This window comes from Cygnus atratus, chromosome 1 (assembly GCF_013377495.2).
Source record: "Cygnus atratus isolate AKBS03 ecotype Queensland, Australia chromosome 1, CAtr_DNAZoo_HiC_assembly, whole genome shotgun sequence".
In the NCBI taxonomy this organism is placed as follows: domain Eukaryota; kingdom Metazoa; phylum Chordata; class Aves; order Anseriformes; family Anatidae; genus Cygnus; species Cygnus atratus.
This window is the reverse complement of record NC_066362.1, coordinates 8,709,923-8,735,050: the sequence shown is the minus strand read 5'-3', so window position 1 is coordinate 8,735,050 and position 25,128 is coordinate 8,709,923. Positions and strand designations below refer to the sequence as shown.

At 37.3% G+C, this 25,128-nt stretch overlaps 1 protein-coding gene across 10 annotated transcripts in view; it reads right to left on the bottom strand.

Annotated features, from left to right (window-relative positions):
* The window catches only part of SEMA3D (semaphorin 3D), a 148,735-nt gene that overhangs the window by 72,163 nt on the left and 51,444 nt on the right, over window positions 1-25,128 (bottom strand). For all 10 annotated transcript variants that reach the window (XM_035549417.2, XM_035549422.2, XM_050716806.1 and 7 more), the window contains 2 exons: window positions 13,398-13,558; window positions 879-941 (listed from right to left, as the gene is read on the bottom strand). In XM_035549417.2, the coding sequence (XP_035405310.1) occupies window positions 879-941; window positions 13,398-13,558 (224 nt within the window). The remainder of the gene's footprint in view (window positions 1-878; window positions 942-13,397; window positions 13,559-25,128) is intronic.

Genomic DNA, 25,128 nt, shown 5'->3' with positions numbered 1-25,128 from the left:
TTCTCTGGTGCCTTTTCTTTTGTCTTAGCATAGGAATAGATCAGCACAAATCCTCCATATAGACCAGTATCAGAACTTTCCCAGTGCTCAGCAGAGGTGTTGTTTAGCTCTTGTCTGCTGTAAAGATAAGGGTAGCAATAAGTTAGGATAAAAAGTTGGAATTCCTCAGACAAGAGCACAGAGAGTGTTCTGAGCTGGAGTCCACCTTGGTAACAGACAAGCTGGACAGAAAGCACGGGATTTGTGGAGAGAAATGGAAGAAATTTTATTATACAGCTGGGAAATGTTTACATTTATAGTGGACGCTAGACACGATGTAATCTGTGCTATGCAAAAGAGATATGAAAGTTTTATTGTATATATGAATGCACCTTATATACACAGAGACTTTTTAAAGAAGATTTGTGGTTCCAGGGAAAAGCTAATGAGTCTGAGATTTTGTTTTAACCTTAGCTGCAGCTGTCTACAAATTAAGTTAATTTGTAGTGTCCACTGCTACTCTGATTCACGAATGAATTATAATGAAGTTACATTCAGGATATTTTCAAGAAAAGAGGAGCAGTCCAATGGGAAAGAAAGGATTTCAGGGGAACCTTTCCCACAATAAATTTCAGAGGAAAGTCCATTCGTCTCTCAACTGCATTCATTACATACAAGGATGGCTGAGCATGATTGCTGCTCTTAATATTGAATATTTTTCTTGAAGCATTAACATTTAAATAAATTCAATGACTTTTAAATTAAAACAAAAATTTTTTCAATTAATCCTGAAAAAAAAAGTGTCAAAGCAGCTTACTAACCTATATAGTGCATTTAGAAACAAGTATATGGATGCACAGTATTATCAGCAATAATAAAAATATAGATACTGTACTTACATGGGCATCTTTCCCAGCTAATTTGCATAACTCCACCTTTTCTTTTGCTGCAGGCCAGTAAATCTGGAAGAGAGTTTAAATAATACAAAGATATATTATTAAGATATATATTATAAATAGTCCTCTGATTGCTGCTTAGCTATTTCCTCCAATGAACAGTTAAAACAGACTTATGCATGTCAAAGGAATTTATGTGAGTAGAAGTGAATGTGGCTTTGAGTACAGGTTTTTGTCACTAGTATCAAGGCTTTAAAATCAAATCCCCTGTTCTTTGTTAATTTCGTCTTTGTGTATACCTACCTTTTAAAAGTACTTAGTTGATCCATCTAACACACCTTGTAAGCATTATGAACCACATGCTTTTCTCAAAGATTAGATGAGCCAAATCATCTTGAAACTAAACTGACTGCAGAACAAGGCAATTTACATTTGTGATGAATTTGGTCCAGTGAACTTGGCAAAGCAGTTATAGAAAAATAGTGAGCTGTTACTGCCAATTTCCAAATGAAAAGAAGTTTTGTTTGAAAAACTAAAGGTAGCTGATGGGAAATTTGTAGAACAAGTACATTTGACAGAAATTAATAGCACATTGTTTTAAAACGTCATCAGTCAACAATAACTGAGTTTACTGAGTGAAACATACAGATTTAGAAAATGACATAGGAGTTTAGAGGATAATCATATACCTTAGATAATTTGCAGCATATATTATTACTGTTTCTCTTTCTTTTATTTGTATTATAGAATTCTATATATTAGGTTTAAGTGCAGATGGAGCCAGATGACAAATCATTATCTGTTACTGTAACCCCAATGATATTAGTGGTGAAAAGTCAAAGAGCAACAGCTCCATTTCTGGTTCATTGATTTCAATTAAACAGTTAGAATTTGATATCATAGAATCATAGAATATCCCGAGTTGGAAGGGACTCATAAGGATCATCAAGTCCAACTCCTAGCACTGCACAGGTCTACCCAAAAGTTTAGACCATGTGACTAAATGCACAGTCCAATCTCTTCTTAAATTCAGACAGGCTTGGTGCAGTGACTACTTCACTGGGGAGCCTGTTCCAGTGTGCAACCACCCTCTCGGTGAAGAACCTCGTCCTGATGTCCAGTCTAAACTTCCCCTGCCTCAGCTTAACACCGTTCCCGCAGGTCCTATCACTGGTGATTACGAAGAATAGGTCAGCGCCTGCCTCTCCACTCCCCCTCGCGAGGAAGTTGTCGACTGCAATGAGGTCCCCCCTCAGCCTCCTCTTCTGCAGGCTGAACAGGCCAAGTGACCTCAGCCGCTCCTCATACGTCTTCCCCTCTAGGCCCTTCGCCATCTTTGTCGCCCTCCTCTGGACACTCTCCAACAGTTTCACATCCTTTTTGTACTGTGGTGCCCAGAACTGCACACAGTACTCGAGGTGAGGCCGCACCAGCGCAGAGTAGAGCGGGAAATTATGCAGTATATTTTTGATTCTACTAAATTCAAACAAGAAGCTAAATACCAAGTCTTTCAGAAGCATTATGCTAAGCATGGATCTTTTTTTCCTTCTTTTGACGAAAGACAGCTACAACTATTTCTCATGATTTATAACAACAAATCACGCTAATTTTAGAGCAAATATTAGTTAGGAAATTGCCTCACATCCCAGAGACCAATATGAAGATTGCTAGTAGTCATACATGCTTTTTTACTCGAGTCTCAAATCACACTTGGTAAAATCCTAAATAGTGAGTAGTGAATATATGAATAAAATTTTGTTATAATAGTCATTAAAAAGGATCTTCCAAGAAGGACAAATAACTCAAAAACATGTGAGAGGAGTTAGCTTCTGTAATATTCCTTTTTGTTCGCCCAGATGGTGGCACCTTTTAAGATGTGGCTTGCCCCATACACAGGCTTAGACCCACACTGGGATGGAAAGCTACAGTGCCCTGTGTCGAATGGCTTTATCTCAGTCCCAAACACACAGTCAATGTTCCTCTCAATATGCAAACCATCTTTTTATTTCATTTCTTTCTCTTCTCTTCCCAGTGCTAATGGATGTGTTGGCTTTCTGCAAGGAAATTAATTTCCTCTCAGTGAATTTACAGTTACCTTTGTGATTAGAGGCTAATAGTAAAGATAATGTATTTTAAGTTATATAAACCCTAACCCTTTACAGCAACATTTACTTAAAGTCAGAGATAAGGCAGTATAAAAACATCTCTGCACTGAGTAAAAATTTACTTTCCCAGAGCATTTTCTCAGAATGATGTCATGATAGCATCCAGGTACGAAAATGCAGTTGGAAATCAGCCACACCAGCATGTCTGGATTACGTGGTGTACAACTCCAGAAAGTACAGCAAGAAGCACTGGGAACATTGCAAAAACATTGGGAAGAGCTGAAGCTAGTGCCAGTGAATTCATCTGTCCTCTGTCTGGGTGGAGTGGGACAGCTTTTTTTTTTTCCTCTTTTGCTCCCAAAGTTGTTTAGGTATCTGGTTATGTAGACAAGATCTCCTGTAGGCTTTCAAAAATGCCTGCCTCTTCCTGCCAACTACACAGAAGTACTGGACCCTTACTTTGGGAGTTCCAGTTATATTGGAAAACATCCAGACTTGAAGACATCAGGTATATTAATGAACTCTACCCTCAATTCTTGTTAATTCTTGTTAAGATTCCTTCATGGGAAATAGTGTTTGTCATACAAACTGAACCAGTCAGGATGAGACATACATACTCCCTGCCATTGTAAAAGAAAAAGACCACAGTCAGTTATGATAGAAAAATCAATTGTCTCACATTCTGGCTACTCAACAGCCTCAGTATTTAGCATTATACAAGGCCACAAGAGTCAATGAAAAGTGTAGCTAAGTGATCCAACTAACTTTTAAATCAACTTGAGCCTCAAAGGAAAATAACAGCATCAGTATCAACAATAACAATAAAAACAATGATAATGATATTCACATGGAAATCCAGAATCATTTCATGTTTCAAACAGCACAAATTATATATATATATATGATATATTTCATGGTCTATATCTGTAGCGTCTGGAGAAATCTTAGAATAGCTAAGTACTATTACTCAATTTAAGGGAAGACTCTAACTAGTTGAAATACATGAACAATATTCTTAAACAGGATTATTTTCTTCTCTTAAGCTTCAGCTTATTTTCCTTATGAAATATCCATATCAAAATTCCAAAGGTTAGCACTACTGTCCTGGTTTCCTGATTTTATCTTTTATGGACCAATTAAAAACAAAATACCTTACCATTACTTCTAAATAATTGCACAAATATTTTCTTAAATTTAGCAACAGGAAAGAAATTAAAATCTCCAAATAACTGTAAGCTAATAAGTTCTCTGCTAGCAGAGTGAAAGAAAACCTCCCAGGAGTACAAAATTAAGTAACACAGAAGCGTAGGACAGATAAGGTATCACATTAAAGGGTAGCTGGAAATTCATTTCTGATTAAAACAAAACTATAGAAACCACAAAGATATTTTTCAGATCAGAAGCAGAGTAAGTTCTAAAAGTAACATTTTTCCTTCCTCCAATCATACATTTTTACTGTGAGAAGAGTAAAAAGAAAAAAAAAATTATTTTTTTAAAAATATAGATGATTTAGATACATAAATTGATTGGTGAATGCTATATATACCATTATAAGTATTTATAAATATTACCTAGACACAGTTCTGTGAGTTTCATTTCAGCTGCCATCTGTCATGAATTAACAATACTGGTTATGAGCTAGTATTTCCCTTGTTCTTCTGTATCTAACTTTCTCTAACCACTTTTGTTTCTAGGCTAACACTTAGACTATAAACCCCTTGGTGAAGTGATGGCTCAAAGACAAAACACTGTGTTCTGATTCCAAAGAAACTGTTTTATTAGATTAGAGGTTTTCCAAGAATCATTTCTAATGAAGCTACTAAACCTGGGATGATGCAAAGCTTTTCCAAAAGAATGGAAATTACTACACATCATCACGACACACACAGAAAGAAGAACATAAGATATCTAAGTAAGTTACAGTCCTATTGGTCTTATTTCATCTGTTTGCAAAGCTTCAGAACAAATTTGTATGGAAGGGATCACTTAAGTTTCTAGTGAATATCAAATATGATATTACACAATATAAATTAGTAAAGAGGCATTGCCCCTGGCTAATGTTGTACCTTTCCTTAATAACATAGCTGAATTGAACATTAATGTGGTAAAGATCCTCTTTATCAAGGCTTCAATAAAGCATTTTGTAAGTTGCCACATGGAAATTGATTAGCTCAGCTGGGGAAAATAGATAATTATTAATAAGAAAAAAATGGTCTGATAAATAAAGAACTTGTGGTAGGAAGTTACTCATGGAGTTCTTCAAGAAATAATGTCATAGCTCATATTATTTCATGTACTCCTCAGTAGTCTTGGCAAAAACACAGCACTCTGCAGCAAAATTTGGAGATGACACAAAATTAAGAAGCATAAGTAATAAAAATGAAGACTTCCAAATCCGCAGGAAGAATCAAAGCATTTTGAAAAACAGAGTTATAAATAGTAAGAGGAAATTGATATAATCTGGACATAAATAAATATAGATCATAAATTAAAAAAAAAAAAAACCTGAAACATCAGAGTAGTAAGATTCTGGTATTAAAGACCATCCTACAGAAGTTGCATAAAGTATCCCACAATGCCCCTTTCAACAGAGTTGGACTGGGTTATTAAAGGAATAACTGCTGTATGAGGTATTTGTTTGTGATAGCAGGGAGTGAGACCAATTGACCAGTCTGATTCCTCCCAGCTCCACATCCCCAAGATAGTCACGCTCGTGCCAGCAGCAAACACTTGAGTGTCCCATTGAGGTCGACGGCTTTCAGCAGCCCTGGGGGTTTCACTGGAACCTCTCATGTGCTTGACACTGCACACGTGCTTCAGCACTTCTCTATCAGTACAGTCTCTGGTACGAGAAACCCCAAAGTGTTTCATTAGTGGTACATGCAGCACCAGCAGGATGTGTCCGTATCTGGAGTGACGGACATCAGCTGATCAGCATGTCTTGTATCACTCACTCACTGAATTTAAGTCCTGTGAAGAAAGACATTGTTTCCTTCCTATGCTGAAGGAGTAAGAGGTGGATGGAAGCACTTAGAGAAAAATACATTGATTTTAATCAGCTACTTGATGCAGCAAGTCTGCTTTCTTCCCTTACTTTATTCTATGTTGTACATTTTTGTTGTACTGATGCTTCATAGAAGAAGGCATGCAATAAAATTAGAATATCTTTGATGTCAAAATGTCTCATTAAGACTTTGTGAAGCAAGCAGACCATAATTCAGAAGCTTAAACTCACTGATGTTAATGTATTCCCCATAAAACAGTTCCAACTGAAACACCCAAAGAACAAAGCCAGATTGAGCTGTAAGCCCATTGTCACACTGGCATAGGCAAAGTGCTCCCCCTGAGAAACTCTCCTCCATGAAAGGCTACTCTGCATGATTAAAAAAATAAATAAATAAATGGATTCCTGTCTTAGCCTAATGTGATCATAAAATGTGCGCAGTAAAGAGGGCAACATGATCCAAAAATGTTGAAGTAAACTAGGAGACACTCTAATCCCAGCTATGCCATTACCCTACTATTTGTAACATTCAGTTCTCAGTTTTCCCGCCAGTAAAATTACGTTCTCCTTTTTTTTTCACTAAGAACTTAGTAATTCATAGCAGAAAAATGGAAAGCAAGGAAAAATAGTAAGATCAAGGAGCACCAAGAAAAGATATGAGTGATCCAAAGATAAGACTATCACACTGTTTCATAAGACAATACCGTAAATATCACAGCTCAATAGCGTAACAGTGGGTGTTCATAGATTGCTTGCTGAGAACTATGACATTTGTCATTTTTGTATACTGACCTAGGGTCATGTCACAAAAAAAAAAAAAAAAAACCTACTGCAAGCACCAAAAATTTATTGAATTTCCCAAGAAACACTGGAAAGAATTTCATGCTTTTTTACTATTATTTTGCTGTAAACAAAGAGTGTTTTAATTAATGGGAAAATGAGCTGTTTTTAGCATACTATGCAAGTATACCAGTCGGTCTCTAAATACCTCACATCTGTTGCATTCGTGTATCTGGTATGGGAAGTTCACAACTTGGGGAACTGCAGAGATTGTTCTCATATACAAATGCTAAGAGGAAGGTTACCCTAAGCATTTCTCATAACTGGCTCCCACTGTATTTGCTATACTCTGAAATACAATATTTTAAAGCATCAGTAAACAAAGGGCTTTAATACATCTAAGTGCCTTGTCTGAATTTCTCCTTGTATTTGAAACTTCGACTGTTTATAGAATTGGATTATTCACTTTTTGCTTTTTTAACAGTTTTATCAAAGGTTAGCTAACTCTCAGGACTACTTAGAGACCCCTAAAAAACAGGGAAGTTCTCTTAAATTTCTGTTACTTTAATATCTACCACAGACCTCTTGTCTTTCAACAGTTATTTCTACATTCATCACACTAATTCCCATAGTTGAAATACACCTCCAGGGAGATATTTGACTGGAATTTCTGATTATTTTATAACAGCAGAAAATTAGATCTCTGAAAGAGTTAATTTGATATGGCATAAGGAGGGGAAGAGAGGATATGAGGATTGATTTGGATTATGGGAAGTGCCAGTATATGCTATTCTTCATTTTCATGGTAATAGCAATTTGAGTTAAATGCACTTGAAAGTCATAGGGAAGCAACGGTTGTGTATTTAGATGACACATTCGCAGACTTTTGGTAGCTTAAATTTGGCAAGTGGCTGTTAAAGAGAGATGTCTGAACTAAATGGGCTTTTTGTATTGCATCTATCTAAGATGAAGCCAGATCTCAGCTTGCCACAGGGCTCTTAAAGTCCTGACCCACACCAAGCACAATTGAAAAAGTAGCCAATGCTTTCAATACTCAAGGGTTTTCTGAAGTGCATTTTCAGGTGTACATTATGAGCATGTGTGAAACCTTAGAGAAAACAGACCAGATGCTGATTTCATTTACACCAGATTAAATCCTGAAGGGCTTCAATGCCTTTACATTTCATTTTCTACAGTGTAACCCCAACAGAATTCAGCCTTCTGTTTCTCCTAAAAGGAAACCATACACCAGGATTTTCAGGGTAAACGCAATTTGCTTCTGACTTGTTTATCACTTCAGTCTGAAGATAAATCCTACTTTTGAAAAAGTCAAAGCCCAATATGAGTTTTCAGAGAGCAGGATACTGGCTGTTCTTTATACCTAAACATATGGGTAAAATATAAAAACAACAGGGGATGTTTATGGAAACATAATTATGGCAACAATGCAAAAGGAAATAACAGAGACACCCTCTTCCACCTAGGATCTCTGTCCTGGTTACATACGGCTTTCTCCACGTCTTGCCTCAGTCTGTTGTTCCATGTCTGTAAACATCAGTTAAAAGCTTCCGCCTTGTCTACACAGGTGCCTAAATTTCACTCTATCAAACAATGTTATGGACTCTAAAGGTTTCCAGAGCTTCAAAACAACATTTACATAGATCAATGGCAAGGGCACTCCAATGGCTAGCAAGCACAGTTATCACAGCTATCTCTGGACATCCTTAACCTGAAACACCATCATAGCTCCTTCTTTCACTCTTGCTTCATTACACAATGTTGATTGTAGTTGGTAGTAGCACATTAAATTACATAGATACTCAATAGAAACAGTCTTGTTTTACTGTAAATGATAGAAGAGTTTTATTACCATGAATTTTGCAAGGATGGGAAATACCCTAAAACAGGTGGAAATTAGTACTTTATGAACTGCAATATCCAGAAAAGTTGTTTTTGTTTCAAAAGCAAGGCCATAAGCATGCCTTTAATGCCTGAGAACTAATTCCTTATGAAAGGAAGGTGAAAACATGGCCCTGCCAGACCTCAGCATCACCCTCATTCTTTTCTCAGAACCTTCTCTACTAACAGCGACTGAAAAGAAACCAACACGCTGACAAACAGACTCATGACCATCCTCCCCCCCTGCCACATGGCTTATTTTATTTTTTGATTTTTTTGGTCTTTGTGCCCCCTCTTTCAAAACTTAGAAATCTCCAGTGACTTCCAGATTAACTCTCTGGTCTCTACAGATGTCACCTGGCAATTCTTTTCACCTGACAGGTAAAGTGTCACCCTCAAGCAGTCTACAGCCTTTGCTAACAGGCAGAAAGCGGAATTTCTTTGAAATATAAAATAAGCTGCATATATTCAGTTAGGAAGGAATAAACTTGGTGTTACTGTGCTTCAAGGCTGCAATAAACATCTCAGGCTCTGTATCAACACCTGAGGCTCTGGCACGATGGCACAACTAAAGCCTACCTTCAATGCTGGCTTAATTCCCACTGGTTTCATTCCTAATTGAGACATTTATATAGACTGACAGGTTTCCCAGAGCAATGAAGATAAAATTGGGCACCTATATCTTAAGGGTATTGTTTATATATATTTATATATTTATGTAAGAAACACACATATACACACATGCATATGCTTTTTCATGTATATCCCCATTCCTGGAGAGATGGGTGGGTCACACTGCAGGTATCACACGGTGATACTACTGACTTATAACCGCATTCGCACTGTTAGTAAGCACTGGAGTTATAAAAAGGTGCAGAATTTCTTCACAACTATTTCATAAGCATTTACCCAAATGAGATATACTTATATATATATATATAATATGTATATGTATTTTCTACTGTGAAATGCACACAGATAAAATCAGTACAAAAGGAGATTAAAGGATACAATACATGACAGCTGCACCTGGCAATGCCAAAAAAATAGTAGCAACCACAAACTAAGAATACTCCAGGCAACAATAATTTGTGACCTAGTGCCAATACACACTGGGGCAGATGAAAACAACTTGTTCCAAAGCTGCTGTTGGGGATCTGACATGTTTATCTATTTGGCCCACATGTGGCTGTGTCTTCTAGCACTGACAGCTCCTGCAGGTTGGCAGCTTTTCAAGAGCTTGTCAAGCTTTGATAGCATTCCTATTCCTGCAGAGATGGGCGGGTCACACCACAGATTGCACAGCGATAATAGTGCTGACATATAACCCTGCTCACACTGGTAGTGAGCACGAGTTACAGAAAGGTGCAGAATTTCTTTACAGCTACTTCATAAGTGTTTGCCCAGCTGATCACATTTTGTATTTATTATTTAGTTTCTAGGGTTTTTCTTTTTTCTTTTTCTTTTTTTTTTCTTCTTTTTGAGTATTAAAATAACAAAGTTTTTAGGCAAACTCACAAGAAAATTCTATTGACTGAAGTCATCTTTTCAGACAGATCCGAGAGATTAGGATTTCTAAGGAATTCTTCTACAGCTTTCCATCCTCTCATGCTAGTAAAAATTTTTTGTTTTACACCACACTTCTACTTGGTTGTGACATAGTTTTTGACTGCATTTGCAATGGCCTGATAAATATAGGTTGCTGCTCTTCTCTGCCTTTTCTTTATTTTACGGTATATAAATAACTTTCAACATCTGTCAGGCCCCTCAGAATCATTCAAGAAAAGACTATGGCACGGATAATGCTATTTGTGGAATAAGAGCTATAGGCTTCTATTCAAGACAAGTTCAAGTTCACAGAAGATATTTTTTTTCATACTACTGAAAGACAATTATATCATTTAGGTACATTTTTAGTCTTTTTCATTTTTCTTATTCTCATTGCTCATTCTGGAGTCTTTTTCTGTTATACTATTCTAGCTACTGTTATTTTATAATAAGGTTTGCAAGCACTGGAAACTGGGTAGATTTTTTCGAGCTGACAGTTAAAAAGTTTTCAACCAATTACACAATAAATTGAATAAAAATATACAATGATTCAAGAAATCGGAACTCGAGAAGAACGATTGATTTATTTCATCAGGAAAAACTGTACCAGGAAATAAAGCCATAACTTAATATATTTAAATTAATTTAACTAATTTAAGTAAATAATTAGGTTGCAAAAATGAAGTTATGAAATGATATGTGTGTATACATTAGAGAAGGGAACACAATACAATGCTTTAGATGTTTCTTTGAGTACTATTCCAGACATATGAATACAGAGCATCAGACACTGCAATATAATTTTGCCAAGTAGTTATGTCCACAGACAGGGATTTTCTGGGAGTAAATTGTTAGGGATGCTAACTTGGCATTTTGGTGTATCAGCAGTTACTAATACAAAATAAATAAATAAATAAATAAATAAGTAAATCTGAAGCTGAGAACTTTTACTAAGTAATCTGAATCATAAGATGTTTAATATTCTAATTAATTCAGACTGCTCTTGCTCCAGGACAGGAGAAGACAAAGGACATGCTTCAGCCCATCGAAGTCCCAACTTGTGTGGTTTCCTCGCACTGGGAGAGCCTGGAAGCCAGCCGCCTGGCCCCGAGCCAACGCAAACCACAGTCAGTCTAAACACAGCACCGGCAAATGCTACTTTCTGACACTTCCCTGCTACTGGAGAGTATCCTTGAGCACTGAAACCTCATCAGTGACTGAGATTTATACAAAACCAACTTCCTCCATCCCCTCTCTCCCCTCACTCACATGTTTCAACCAGCCCAGCGCAGAGGAACCAAGGAGGATGTCTGTATGATATTGCCTCGTGGGCATGTACTCAACAGGGTAAGTTTATGAAGTTGTTGAATGCCCATGGAGACCTTGGAAATCAACACACCAGGATGCTCTGCAAGGTTTTAGTGTCACGTGTCACTTTTAGCTGTTTAAATACACTTTGCCTCAATGTTTTGTCTGAAAAGTTAAAGACAACCTGAATAGTTAAATGTATTTGAAACTGCACATAATTCTTTCTTTAGTCCAGATATCTTAGTGCTTTTATTTTAGTGCTTATCTTTTTTTTTTTTTTTTTTTCTCTCCAGGTTACTACAGATATTTAGGCTTATTAAATGGCTTACCAAATGCAAATTTTAATTCAAATTCTTTGCTCTAAAATATCTATGACTAATGGTGCTGCCTGATCACAAATGAATTCTCCTGGCTCAGTTTGCTTTCTGCACTTCTTGGAAAGTGCAACATCCATAACAATCAATGGTGGTATGGCTAAAGTGAAATGTTACTAACTTGGGTGGAGGGGTGGACTATGCAGGGTGCGAACGCCTCCAGAAAGCTCTGAATTAATCAATCCCCACTGAACATAATGGGAAGTGACAGCACTCAGCATCTCTCAGGAGGCAATCAGCAACCCACAGAAACAGGCGTCTGCTTTTCACACAAACACAATTTGTTTGCTACAGAAAGCCTATGCCAAAAATCAATCCATGATCTGAATCTCCAATATGAATAATGCTGTTATAACTGCAATTTCCTGAAAAGGTGCTGATTTTTCAGCAAACTACCGAGATGGAAGATGAACATGTGGTGTTTCAGAAAGCATCCTACGGAAGAAATCTCCTGAAACAATCTGAATTTTAAAGGACTAAAAAAGAATTTTAAAGTGGTGTATGGAACATTGCAGAAGTCGAAATAAGATACTTAGCTTGATACTAGAAACACTTGTATATGATGATAGCAAGTGCTGCATTTAAGTGTGGGGCAAAATCATCTCCTGTTACACCTGTTAAGCCCTGTGCTGCCATCATATTAATTTAGGATCAGTTACCACTTCAAAACTGACAGCAGAATATAGTCACTTAAAACCTCCTGCTGGTGCTTAAAGAAAATATCAAACAGCTGAGAATTTAAATTTTCTTCAGTAAGTAGCGTGTCTGGAAAAAGCAGGAAAGCAGTTTTTGTGTGTGTTTCTGTACAAGCATCTGTTTTTTATATGTAGCCGTCAATTGTGCTTACAAAAACTCTGTTTCACCATGTGTACTAGAAATATTGAAGGCTATATTGCCTTTTTATTATCTGGAGTTAACACATTGTCACAGGGCAAGGGCCAGTGAGTACAGTGGATCCCAGTGGAAGCTTCTCCTATCACTAGCAATTCCAGATATTAATGTAAATATTAATATTAAATTGCCAGTAACATTGCCAATTATTTAAACCATCCAAATTGCCTCTGCTCTGTTTAATATCAGAGTAATGTAATCCCAGTGATGCCAGGAAGCAACGAATGATCTGCCTGCAGTTACCATCTTCCAAACGCTTTTATTTGAGAATGGTGACCATGACAAAAGAAATAAAGAAGCAAACGCTTACAGGTGCATGTTTGCCAATTTGCTGATATTTTGTTTTCATGCAATGCAGAGCTCCTACAGGTGGGTGACCTCTTGTAGGACTTCAGTCTCACAGAAGGTCAGATACCATGAGAAATTCATTTTATTAAAAATAACCTGTATAACTATGGAAGGTGAGATTAATATTAACTATTTATATTATAAATATTAAGTCCTAGTACAAAACATCACACAACAAATCAGAGTTACCCAGTGAAGAAAAAAAAATAGATAAAAAGGAACAAAATTGAACTTATGAGATGAACTCTGTGGAAAATAAACTGACCTTTTTTACATTTTTGTTTAAATCAACCAAGTTAAGCAGGAAGATATGGTCTTTAGCCCCGATTAGCAGCCGGCCCCTCTCCTCATCTAGCAGCAGGGTTCGAAAATCAAGCCCCTCCGTAGATCCTAGGAATGGGATGCAGCTGTTTGAAAGCAGCAAGTCTGTGGGAAAATGAAGAAAATCTTTATAATCAAAATGTTTACATATGACTCATTGGTGTCTTTTATAAATATATGCAACCAGCATGGAGTATGCCAGTGACATAACTGCAGTCTTGGAGCATGTCTTTCCAGGGTCATAATACAGTTCCTTTCAACCTTGGTTTTCTTTGGGGGAGAGGGAGAGAGGGGTGTTGTTACGTCCAAATTGGGTAATATTTACTTTCACAAAGATTTTCCTGTATGAAACTTTCCTAATAAATTGCCTCTATGACATAAAGGAATCACATTCCTTGGCAGAAATTAGAAACAAAAAGAGCTATATCTTTACAGCATTGTAATAAAACGAATGTGTGTTTATATTGTCATACTCATGGATACACAGGACCAAGGATCAATATCTCACCATATTTGGTGCTCAACATATAAAGCAGCAACATATAAAGGCCAATGGCACAGAGAACAGCAAGGAACTGGAAACAGCTGGTAGGTGTGGCAGGTATATAAGGATGAGAAGAACTGGGAGAAGGAGGTAACAACTGTAATGTGTTGAATCATAGAACAGTTTGGGTTGGAAGGGACCATAATGATCATCTAATTTCAACCCTCTGCCATGGGCAGGGACACCTCCCACCAGATCACATTGCCCAAATTCCCATCCAGCCTGACCTTGACCATTTCCAGAGATGGGGCAGCCACAGCTCCTCTGGGCAACCTGTTCCAGTGCCACCTGTTCCACCCTCAGAGTGAATAATTTCTTCCTGATATCTAGCTTTAATCTACTCACTTTTGGTTTAAAACTATTACCCCTTGTCGTATAACTCCCTGATAATGAGTACCTCACTATCTTTTCTGTATGCCCCTTTAAATACTGTAAGGACACTTTAAGTATAGGAAGTTTCGCATAAGGTTCATTTTTTCCATTGCCTACCATTCATTTTTTGGTGGTAGTATAGAAAATCTCTACAATTAAATTTGCAGTTACTACAAGTTTAATCGAGAACTGAAACATGAATCAACACCCATCGAGCATAGGTATACCAAGGCATAGTATTGAAAAAAAAGGGAATATAGAGGCATATTAAGGGGAGCATTGAGTACTAACACCTCTAAGCTCCTGGGGTCTGTACTTTCCTTACAGAGTTGGCACCAGGTTGCCATTCCTGCATCCTTGTACTCTCTGCAGGGAAAGTTAGGGCAGAGCTCTGGCTATAGCTTGTAGTTTAACGTCAAACACTTTCCCTTTTAAAAGCATACATTTTCAACATAACTTTTACTGTGATGTAGTAGTGGCTTCCAATCCCCTTCAAAAGGTAATTAAGAAAAAATATGCTTCTCTATGAAACTAATGAAAGAATCTATGCTTTTCTCCATTAAAAAAAAAACAAAAACAAAAAACAAACAAAAAAAACCACTAAAGGGCCATAAAGTAAAGAGTCTGAAATCTTTTGCTCACTGAAGACTTTGCAGACGTAATTTTGGATGAGGACACAAACAACATACAGAAAAGAGCACAACGAGAGTATAGTCGTGTTGAGCAGTCTCTAATTTGGGGAGAACAAAAATAAACACGTGAATCAGTTCTTCCACAAGCAACCTCTCCAAGCTAAACCATTCACAAATTTTGGGACAGAAAAGTAAATCCTGTATTTAATTGAATACAAAATTAAGGATATTTCCACCTTCTTGGCACCGGATGGACAATGTATCCTTCCTGCTAAAGAGGCTAGACTTAAAGCACAAGTTACTTACATTTCTTGGTCATGATTAAAACCACAGCCAGTGTTTTGCAGAGAAACTCGGGATCAAAATAAAGAGGGAAAAAAAAAAAAAAAGAAAAAACTTTTTCCCCAATGTCTCTTAAAAAAAATGTGATAGGCAAAGCAAAAGATTAAGTCTTGTTGATGGCTAATAAAGAGCACCATGGGAGAAAAAAAAATAAAATATATATTTTAACTTTATTCATATGACTACCTGGTACAGAATTATTAAAATTATTTTTTTGGCTCTGTCACTTCTACTTAAGCTTATGTGGTTTTGTCTGGCTCACTGCTGAATACTGTTAGGTACAGTCTTAAAACAAATTGTCTTGTATTGCAGCTCCTATTCCCCTAGGTGGGATTTATTTGGCAGTACTTTGAAAAATCTTACTTCACATTAAAAAACTAAATCAAAAGTTAAACTTTACACTGCTTTACACCAGCACTATCCTTTCTTGCCTATCTTTTGTGAAGACAAAGATGTCACTGTTCTGCAAATCAGTAACAGTTTAAAAGACCTGCTTACTGATTGACAGCAAGATCACTGAGGAAAAAGTTGTGGATAGCACAGTACTACAAACACCTAAATCCCATCCAAACTACTACTTACAGTAGAACTGTCTGAAGAATAGCCAAGCTGTTAGCTACCTGGCTAATAACCAGTGTTAAAAATAAATACAAATTTTAAAAAGTGAAAATAAAAGCCTTCTAAATTCCAAATTTCTGAAACTTATCTTACTCCACTAGTGTGTTTTCACCCAGAAAGAGGTAAAGATTTATTACTCCTGACACTTTCAGTGTTGTTGGGCTCTCTGTTATAGGACAGCAATCTCCAGTCACTCTTAACTTTTGTGTGATGTAGATGTATCTTCATCACACATCACAGACTCTATAAAACTCCTCCCTTGTTTTTCCAGACTGGAAATTCTTGGCACTGGATGTGATGGAGCTGTTTATTGGGAAAGGATTCTCTGACGCTGACCACAGTGAAAAAGAAGGTTTTAGCTCTCTTGGGCTGCTCAGATTCTTCTCAGTTGATCTCTAAAATATTGTTTATCACCTCTGCATTTCTGAGCAAATGTCTTTCTCTGCTCCACCCATGATGTAAGAGCTGGCTGCATTACTAGATTATCCAATCCATTGCATATAGCATTCCTTATAAATTCTGCAGTCTAAATTTAACCCCTATTCAACAACTGTCTCTAACACTTAGTACATAGGACTGAGGGAGAGAAAGAAATGAGGGATAACAATATCTAGTAATTAGTAATTTACAGGCATTAACACAAATAAACAGGAGAGAGAGATGGATTTCACAGGCTACTGTATTTCAGCAACCCATATCATCCTCTGTTACATGACTCCTCAATCTCTTTTGAGGACAAGCTTCCAGTCATGTCATAGTGCTGGTCTATGTGGGATGGGTAACTAAAATGTAGAATACAAGGAAAAGATCCTTCTCATCACCAAGTAGAAATTTGATCTGAGTAAGGATACATGATACATTTGTGCAAATGCTCGGTAGCACTTGGTTTCGTTGCCTAGAGTCATGAAATCCATTGCCCTTTGCAAGCATGTCACTTGCCAAAATATCTCGACCTGATTCTCTACATATCTAAAAGAAGAGCACTGAGACTGCTATTTCCTATTTCTTTCTTATTTGGTAGAAAGAATCTCTGCAGTGGCCATCCCAAAAGAAGAGTCATTGTCTATTGCTTAACACTTCTAGTATTTCTTGGTAAAGAACCACCTAGGACAGCTACAATGGGGAGGGAAAATGTTGTCTCATAGGTGAAACGCCCAAATGGGAATGAGCCCTGCCTGGTGCCTTGTACAGTCATTTATTTCACTGCATCATACGGAAAACATTTGTAAAATGTTCCAGATTAAAATGACAGCACTGCACACTGATTTCTTACTGATGTAAATGACAACATAAGCTGCAAAGTGGTGAAGAATCAGGTTTGGTCAGTTATTTACTAACTATTGAAAAGAGCTTGGAAATAAGACTCCGAACATGGCCACTGATAAGATTAAAACTGAAACATGACCTAATAAAAGTTGTCAAGTAAACATTAACAGAGAATTTATTAAATTACAGCCAAATTAATCATTGTTCTCACCTGATAAAAACAAAACAACCCAGCTTTATCAGTTGAAATTGCCCATCACAGCCAAATATCTTAAATATGACCTAGGATATCACACTGGAAAAATTTACCATGAAAAGCATACTTGCCCATTCATGTTTCAGAGCATATATTCTGCTTAAAGAAAGCTGTTGATGTGAATCATTGAAGCCTGTCTAGTGTAGAAATAGTTTTCTTGCAGTGCACAGAAACAAAGTTAGTTACAGGGATGGTCTTTTATAAGTGCATGTTCACCATTCAGTTTATAGTGTGTATATACTGTTTTACTGAAAATTAAACACTTTTTTCTTCACAGACTCCAGTCTGGCCATTAAATGAATATACAGCAAACTTCCTAACTGGGTTAATATTTCACTGCTGAGTGGCAGAAGATAGATTAGTAACTAGTTTTTAATCATTTAGGAAAGTATTTCAGAGGTCTCAGCTCACAACAGCTTGATCATTGCTTACTTAAACAATATATAGCATCAGAGCCACTGTGTAAAATTTCTGATGAAAAAATGTCATTGCATTCTGGTAGTATGTATTTACATTTACACAACATATTTAGACTTAGCCTTAGCTCATGTATTTGGTGACAGTACTGTTGTTCCTCACCCCAGCATGGTGTAAGAACAGAGCAATCTGGAAACAGTTCATGAAGATTCAGAATTGCCTTTGTGGCCAGACTTTTGTTTGTAATGATGGGCAATGCCTAAACTGGCAGAAAGGGATCTCCTCAACCTGTTTCAAAACAGCTGCATCTAATGACACCCTTGAAACATCCTGAATTTAAACACTACATATGTATAATTTTGTAATTTTCACAGTCAAAAGGCAAACATCACGTCATTTTACTCTAGACGTGAGCAAGTTCCTTCACATGCTGGAAAATATCCATGACAATTCACATTTTTATTGTGTGAATCCTCAACTAAATCATTGGGGTAAAGAAGTGTCAAAATAGCACAAATACAGCAAATTACTTAATTCCTGAAGTATTCTGAGTTTAAACATACAATTGACCCCAGATGTATTTGTATGAATAGTTCCCATCTATGCATCTCTACTACTTATTGCAAGAAGTAAGCTATATTTTGTTTAATTGCATCTCACCATGGACAATGATTATTTGTTGTGCATGCCATGTGGCTCATTGCTGTACAATGGATTTTATTTGGCCTTGAGGAAAATGTCATATTCATGGTACAGCAGGGCCTTTCCAAAAGGATATGGATTACTGGGAGCAGAGAAAACACAATTTTTTGTTGGCACAACATTATGTAAAAATCTTGAATCTGTTTCTAGGTAGGCCTCAAACTACCTCATACTCTACCACATAGTTTGGGATTAGGCACTTATGTTCCTCTTTCAGGACTGAATTGATCTACAGGAAGGTATTACAGTCTCAGGAGGTGACACTGGAAAGAGAACTTTTTCAAAGATTGCTCCAAAATTCAGGAATGTTTTGCTGCAGTCTTTAAGGCATTTCAGGGAACTTTCCGTGTCAAATTGCAGGCACTTCTAGCAATCAGTAAGAGTAAAATTTCCCAAATCCGTATCTGGAAACACATATTGACATATGTCAAATGTCAACATTTTACAACACAGAAAAAACATAAGTAGCTTCTTCATGCACAATGTTTCTCAAATCATCGTTACAGTCAATAATAACTAAGCAATAGATCACTCCGTGCAGTGCTGTCAAGATGCTTTTGTTTCATCGGGAAAGGAAGATCATCTTATCTTCCAGTATGCTTTATAAGGGCTACTGCACCCATAAAGAGAAATACATTTATTTATGTGTGTATATATATATATATGCAAACTGTATTAAATTCTGGTGTGATGTGGGACCTGATTCTCTTTCATATTAGTAGAGCTCACTTGCAAGGAGGTGCTTCTACAAGATCAGAGCCAAGACTACTACAGAACATTCAGTCCATCTACTTCATAGCCTGGGGTATACTCAACATACAGTGCTGTCTTTGTCTGGCTCTGTGTATTTTAAGTCTGAAAAAACGGTAATCCAGTAAAACAAAATAGGTAAGTGCTAACCACCAAAAATACACTCAGTTAAAGCACTAGCTAAACAATTCTCAGTTGTGTTTATGGAAGTGTATTTTAGTAGCTGCAAATAAATTTGACTAGAGAAACAGCTGCACAAATAACTTGTAAAGTGTTATTATTGCGGAGGTGATTAAAAGCTGCTTTGTGACTTCATGTTGTTGGTGAACAAAATGCAAAGGTTCAATTCACAACCTTCAAAGAGCCAAACAAAATAATTAACTTTTTAGACAACACAACTGAAAATGCATCTGAGTGAAACATTTGTTTTTTGTGTAGAAAATCTAAGGCCATGGATTAGTAAGGTTCCTTTTTCCTAAGTAGTTTATCTTCCTTGAAAAATTGCCAAGGAAAGCAAACTCACTGTTATTGCCAAGACAAAATTAAATCCTCTTTTTTTTTTTTTTTTTTTTTTAATCTCTCTCTCTCCTTTTAAACAATACTGTGGATGTTAAAAGAATAAGCATTACAGATGTAATTCAATATAAATGACTGGCAAGCGTATGAGAATTGGTACTGTGTAGATAATTGTTGGCATCTCATCACACATACCTTTCCATTAGAAATGCCTGGCACACTGATGGACTTAAAGGACAACAAAGCTCCTCTCTAAGTGCAAGGCAGACTACACAAAAAAAAAAAAAAAAAAAGACGACCCATCACCTCAATTTCCTCATTTTCAATTGTCAGGGCTTCACTTACCTATTTTTCATTTATCTCTTACAGATTCCCAGCCTGACTGTCAGTCTCACACATAATGGGTAAATCATCTGAGTTATGTGAATTAAATGTGCTTTCTTCTGCTGCAATCTTATTTTTATTTTATTCAAAGTATCCCAATGGTAAGGGGATATAGTTCTCTAAGAACATACAATTTTCTGCTTATATCTAGCACAGTAAAGCTTTAGACCATTGCTGAAGCTGGAGATCAGGATTTTTCTTGACCTAACAGAAAGAGAATTGTTAACTTGACTGGAGACCAAACTCTTTCCCTGCTTTTTTTTTATTATTATTATTTTTTTATTTTTCAGTGTCCTGAGCATCAAGCAGCTGAAAGAAAACCTTTCATCTATTCTGAGGGAGCAACCCACCAGCTCACCTATTCTTAAAGCCATTGCAAAATTCCCCATTTACTAAAGCCACAGTAGCAAACAGCCTATAAATTCATTGAACATGGAGAAAAGAAAAAAAAAAAAAAAGAACACCTTCAGCTGAATACTGCTGCTCTGCTCACTCTCATTAGAATTTCAGTTTTTGCCCTGGTTAACCATTTCCCAGCCTCTTGTCTCTTCCAGTCTATCAGCCAATATAAAATCAAATATACAGAAAGCAAAAGATCAGTGGTAAGCTTCAGGTAGAAATAATGGTAATTAAAATCCTTGACTGGCTTATTTAAAGAAGCTTTTGACACTCATTGTTTGTGAAATAGTTTTACTGCTTCAGCTAGCCTATCATCTCATATCACAAACTTTCCACCTACCTTTAGGTGCATAATCATATGACCTGTATTAGAAAGCGTGGAGATTAGTCCACACTCTGAGAAATATGCAACACAAACAAAGTGCGCTGACAGTACATTGCACCTTGTAGATGTCTAGCATCAAAATCATACTGAGCATCTGGAACTTGTATTAACTTGCATGAATGAACACATCTCAGTCTGCAGCAGTGGACTCATCCTTTCTTGCTTGGCTGGAGATGTGTATTGCACTTTGCAAGTATGTCCAGGTGTTAAAAATATTATGCAGTTATCATATTTAGCACTTTAAGGCACCTTGCTCTTTTGTCAAAGCATGGTACACAAAATTATATGCAGTGCTACCCATTTTTTCAAAACAAATGACTGTTGTTATATTGCTTTTGCCTTCAGAAAAGCACCAACCTTCCATTTCTGACCTTTTTTTTTTTTCTTTTCTTTTTCTTTTTTTTTTTTCTTCTGAGTGATGCCAAAAGGTCTGAAGTATTTTGAAGCACCTGGAGCTGAAATTTTCACATAACTGTCTGGAGAAACTTCTGAGAACACAGCATTATCTGAAGATGCACACAGCACCTTGCAGAGAGACTTCTATAGCCTATATATCCATGGACAGATAAAACAGCAGGTTGTACTGTTTCTTCTACCTATATTATCTGGTATCAGTTGTACAGAAATGGACACAAGTTTAAATCTTTACTCAATTTTTGCTCTGTAGGTGAAATGTCATCCTTAAGAGGTAAAAGAATTGGATTTTATTTCATACTTGAAGCAAATGAGAATTGTGTTGTGGATTTCACTCTCCAGGAATTGAAATTGCAAGGATTTTTCTCATGTAAACCCAAGGTCTAATTGGCCACAGAAGTCTGGATTTGCCTCAGCAGCTGGTCTTACACCACAGATAGGTGCTGACAGCTCTTTTGGGGAGCCTTCCTCTTTTTGCTAAGACCTGAGTTCTCAGGCTGCACGTCTGATGCCAGAATTTGCCTCGTTGAGCCTATATCTGTTGAATATGAAATATACTGTTTTTCAGAAGGTCACATATATTAAGAATACATTTTTTCACCAAGTTCAAGTCTATTTGCCAGCTTCCTTAATGAGACTAATGTTCATAACAAAGCAGTCAAGGCCTTCATGCTAAAGACGAGAGACCTTGAACTGCAGAGGAACGAACAATTCAGTTGTAATAAAAGTGTCAGATGGCATGGGAGTGGAAAACACATTAATATTGATACTAACAGGCTTAGAAGAGATACAGAGCAGCAATAGCTATTCCTGAAGAAGGTGACTTGACAGTGCAAAGGTGAGTTCCTGCCAACCAGAGTTATTTGCTCAGTTACCACATTAGTGCCTCTGTTTTCATAACTTAAAAGAAAAGTTCATAGACAGGGAAAAAAAAATCCAGTGTTTTGTTTTGTTTATTTAGTTTTTGCCTGTAGTTTCTATTATTGAAACCTATTTGCAATTTCCATACTAGCATTATCATATACCAGTTGTAACCAGTGTCTGTGTGCAACACAGACTTTTATGAAAGCATTGAATAACTGTATGTCCCAACCTCCCCTATCCTCTGCATGCTCCACACAGACACACACCCCGCTTTCACTCTGATCGTGACTTGGAGACAGACCTTAAGTTTAACCACTGTGACCTGCAATAATTTTATCAGCTGAGGATCTAGCTCTGAGTGTATAGCAAGAAGTCATGGGGGCTATTCTTCTCTCTGACTCCAAGCATTGGACCAGAGCCCTGACAAGCTGTATGGTCAGGCTGTAAAGCTAAATAAGAAGTAAAGTCCCAAATACTAACAGATCCTTGCCAAAGGAGCTCATGAGAGCTGGAACTAGTGCAAGAGAAAGGGCAGATCCATGCATCTGGGAGCAGGTAAGAGGGGAGAGAAGTGCATATGTGTGTTCAGGGAGAACAGAGCAGGGAGGGAGACGTCCTCCTTCCAGCAATAGCATGGTGTTATGTTGTCTCAGCTGCCACGAAACCACTGTCTTGAGAGAGCCTATAAGATCTCTTAAGTGCTGATAGTCCTTCAACACACTTCCCACAGTCCCTCTGAGGGTAAACAAAATTCCTCATCACTTGCTTTGAAAAGCTCTTCTGTTTTCTCCACTCCACCAAAACATATTCAGTTGGATGAGGAGGCTGAAGAGATACAGTGAGGAGGAGGTGGAATCACAGGTCTGTGAAACAACAACCAGCTGACCAGTGCGAATCCATGAGCAGAGAACAAACTTTGGCAGGGCTGAGTGGGAGAGGTGCGTTCTCAGGAAGGGAGGGGAAGGGCAGGGACCTCTGTGAGCAGATTTACCTGCCAGTGGGATAGACACTTCCTCTGTTGGCACAAAACCTGTTTTTAGAGGTTCCTGCTTGCTCTTCCCACACGTGACTGTTTGTTCCCATCCTACAGGGCATTCCCAATCTGACATAAGCCAGATTTTTATTATTATTATTTTTCTTTTCTCATGTTCTGAATGAGGAAAGAGAATATTTATAAATGACAGTTGTGGCATTAATATTTTAGCTTTTCCATCATGACTGGTTGATCTCACAAGGCAAAATTAATGTCCTTGTTCTAAATTGCTATAGACATGCAAAGAAATTCAATTGCTGTAGGGAAGCACTCTAACTCACGTAGTCATCATCTGTGGTAACTGCACAGGATGGATATTCTTTAAAACAAATGTGGTTTAAATGTAGAAAATGATTGTTTTCAGGAAGCTTAAGATATTTAGGAAAATATTAATTTTTTTTTCCATTTTTCCAGATACATTTTATTTGATTAAAAACCAAGTGTAACACAATAATTCAATTAGCTAAGGCAGAGGTAGGCTTTTAAAATAGTTTTGCACTAGCATTAGGAAAGAACCACTTCCAGAAGTGAAAATAAAAACAATTCACATTAAAATAGCTTGGCCTTGCATAATGCTCACTCTTGGCTAAGTGCAACATAATTATCAGGTTTTTTTGTTTGTTTGTTTGTTGTTTTTTTTTTTCCCGATACTGACAGGAGTTAACCCCTTATTAAACCATTAAAACAAGAGGTCACTGAATTTCTACGTTAATCCCTTTACATGTCAATTATTTGTGCTGGCCTTGTGCCTAACAGCCTCTGTCGGATTCAGAGTCCCACATGCAGAAATGCGGGTGGACCCAATATCTGTCTTATAGGCTTCTTAGGCAATGTTGAGACAGGACCACACCAACTAAAAATTACAGGGCAACGGATATCAGATATGTGTGTTTGCACAGGCTAACCATGTGCACTTTCCAATTGTTTCTTGTCAGTTGTTAGTATATAGGCATAAGGTATCATTAAATATTAGAATGTCAGGGTTTTTATTTTTTTTATCATTATTATTTACAGTTATTTCTCCTTCGGACACCAATGGATGTCACATAGACAGCAGTTGCATTACATATTATTTAGAAATCTTTTTTCAAAAATATCCAGATTGCATGTATGATGTGGGGGGATTTGTAAAGTCTTTTCAAAGCTGCCAGATAAGTTGAACATAAAACTTTGGTGTCTTCAGTAATATTTTAACCATGAAACCCTATGGTACAACACGATATACTTCTCCAGGACAGCCAGCATATGGATCACAAAGTAGATTGCCACACCTGGAGCCCTGCGTTCAGCTCTGTGTCCCCAGCACAAGAAGGGCATGGACCTGCTGGAGAGAGCCCAGAGGAGGGCCACAAGGATGATCAAAGGGCTGGAGCACTTAGCTACTATGAAGTCAGGCTGAGGGAATTGGGGTTATTCAGCCTGGAGAAGAGAAGGCTCGAGGGAGATCTCATAGGTTCCAGTACCTAAAGGGAGCTACAGGAAAGCTGAGGAGGGACTCTTGCATGTAGTGATAGGACAAGGGGTAATGGTAATAAACTGAAAGAGGGTATATTTAGATTAGGTATTAGAAAGAAATTCTTTACTCAGAGGGTGGTGAGGCACTGTTGCACTGGTCAAGGACAGGTTGGATGGGGCTTTGGGCAACTTGGTCTGGTGGGAGGTGTCCCTGTCCATGGCAGGGGTGTTGGAATTAGATGGTCTTCAAGGTCCTTTCCAACCAAAACCATTCCATGATTCTATGATTTTATGACTCTACGATTCTATGGTAGTGCTCCAGTGTG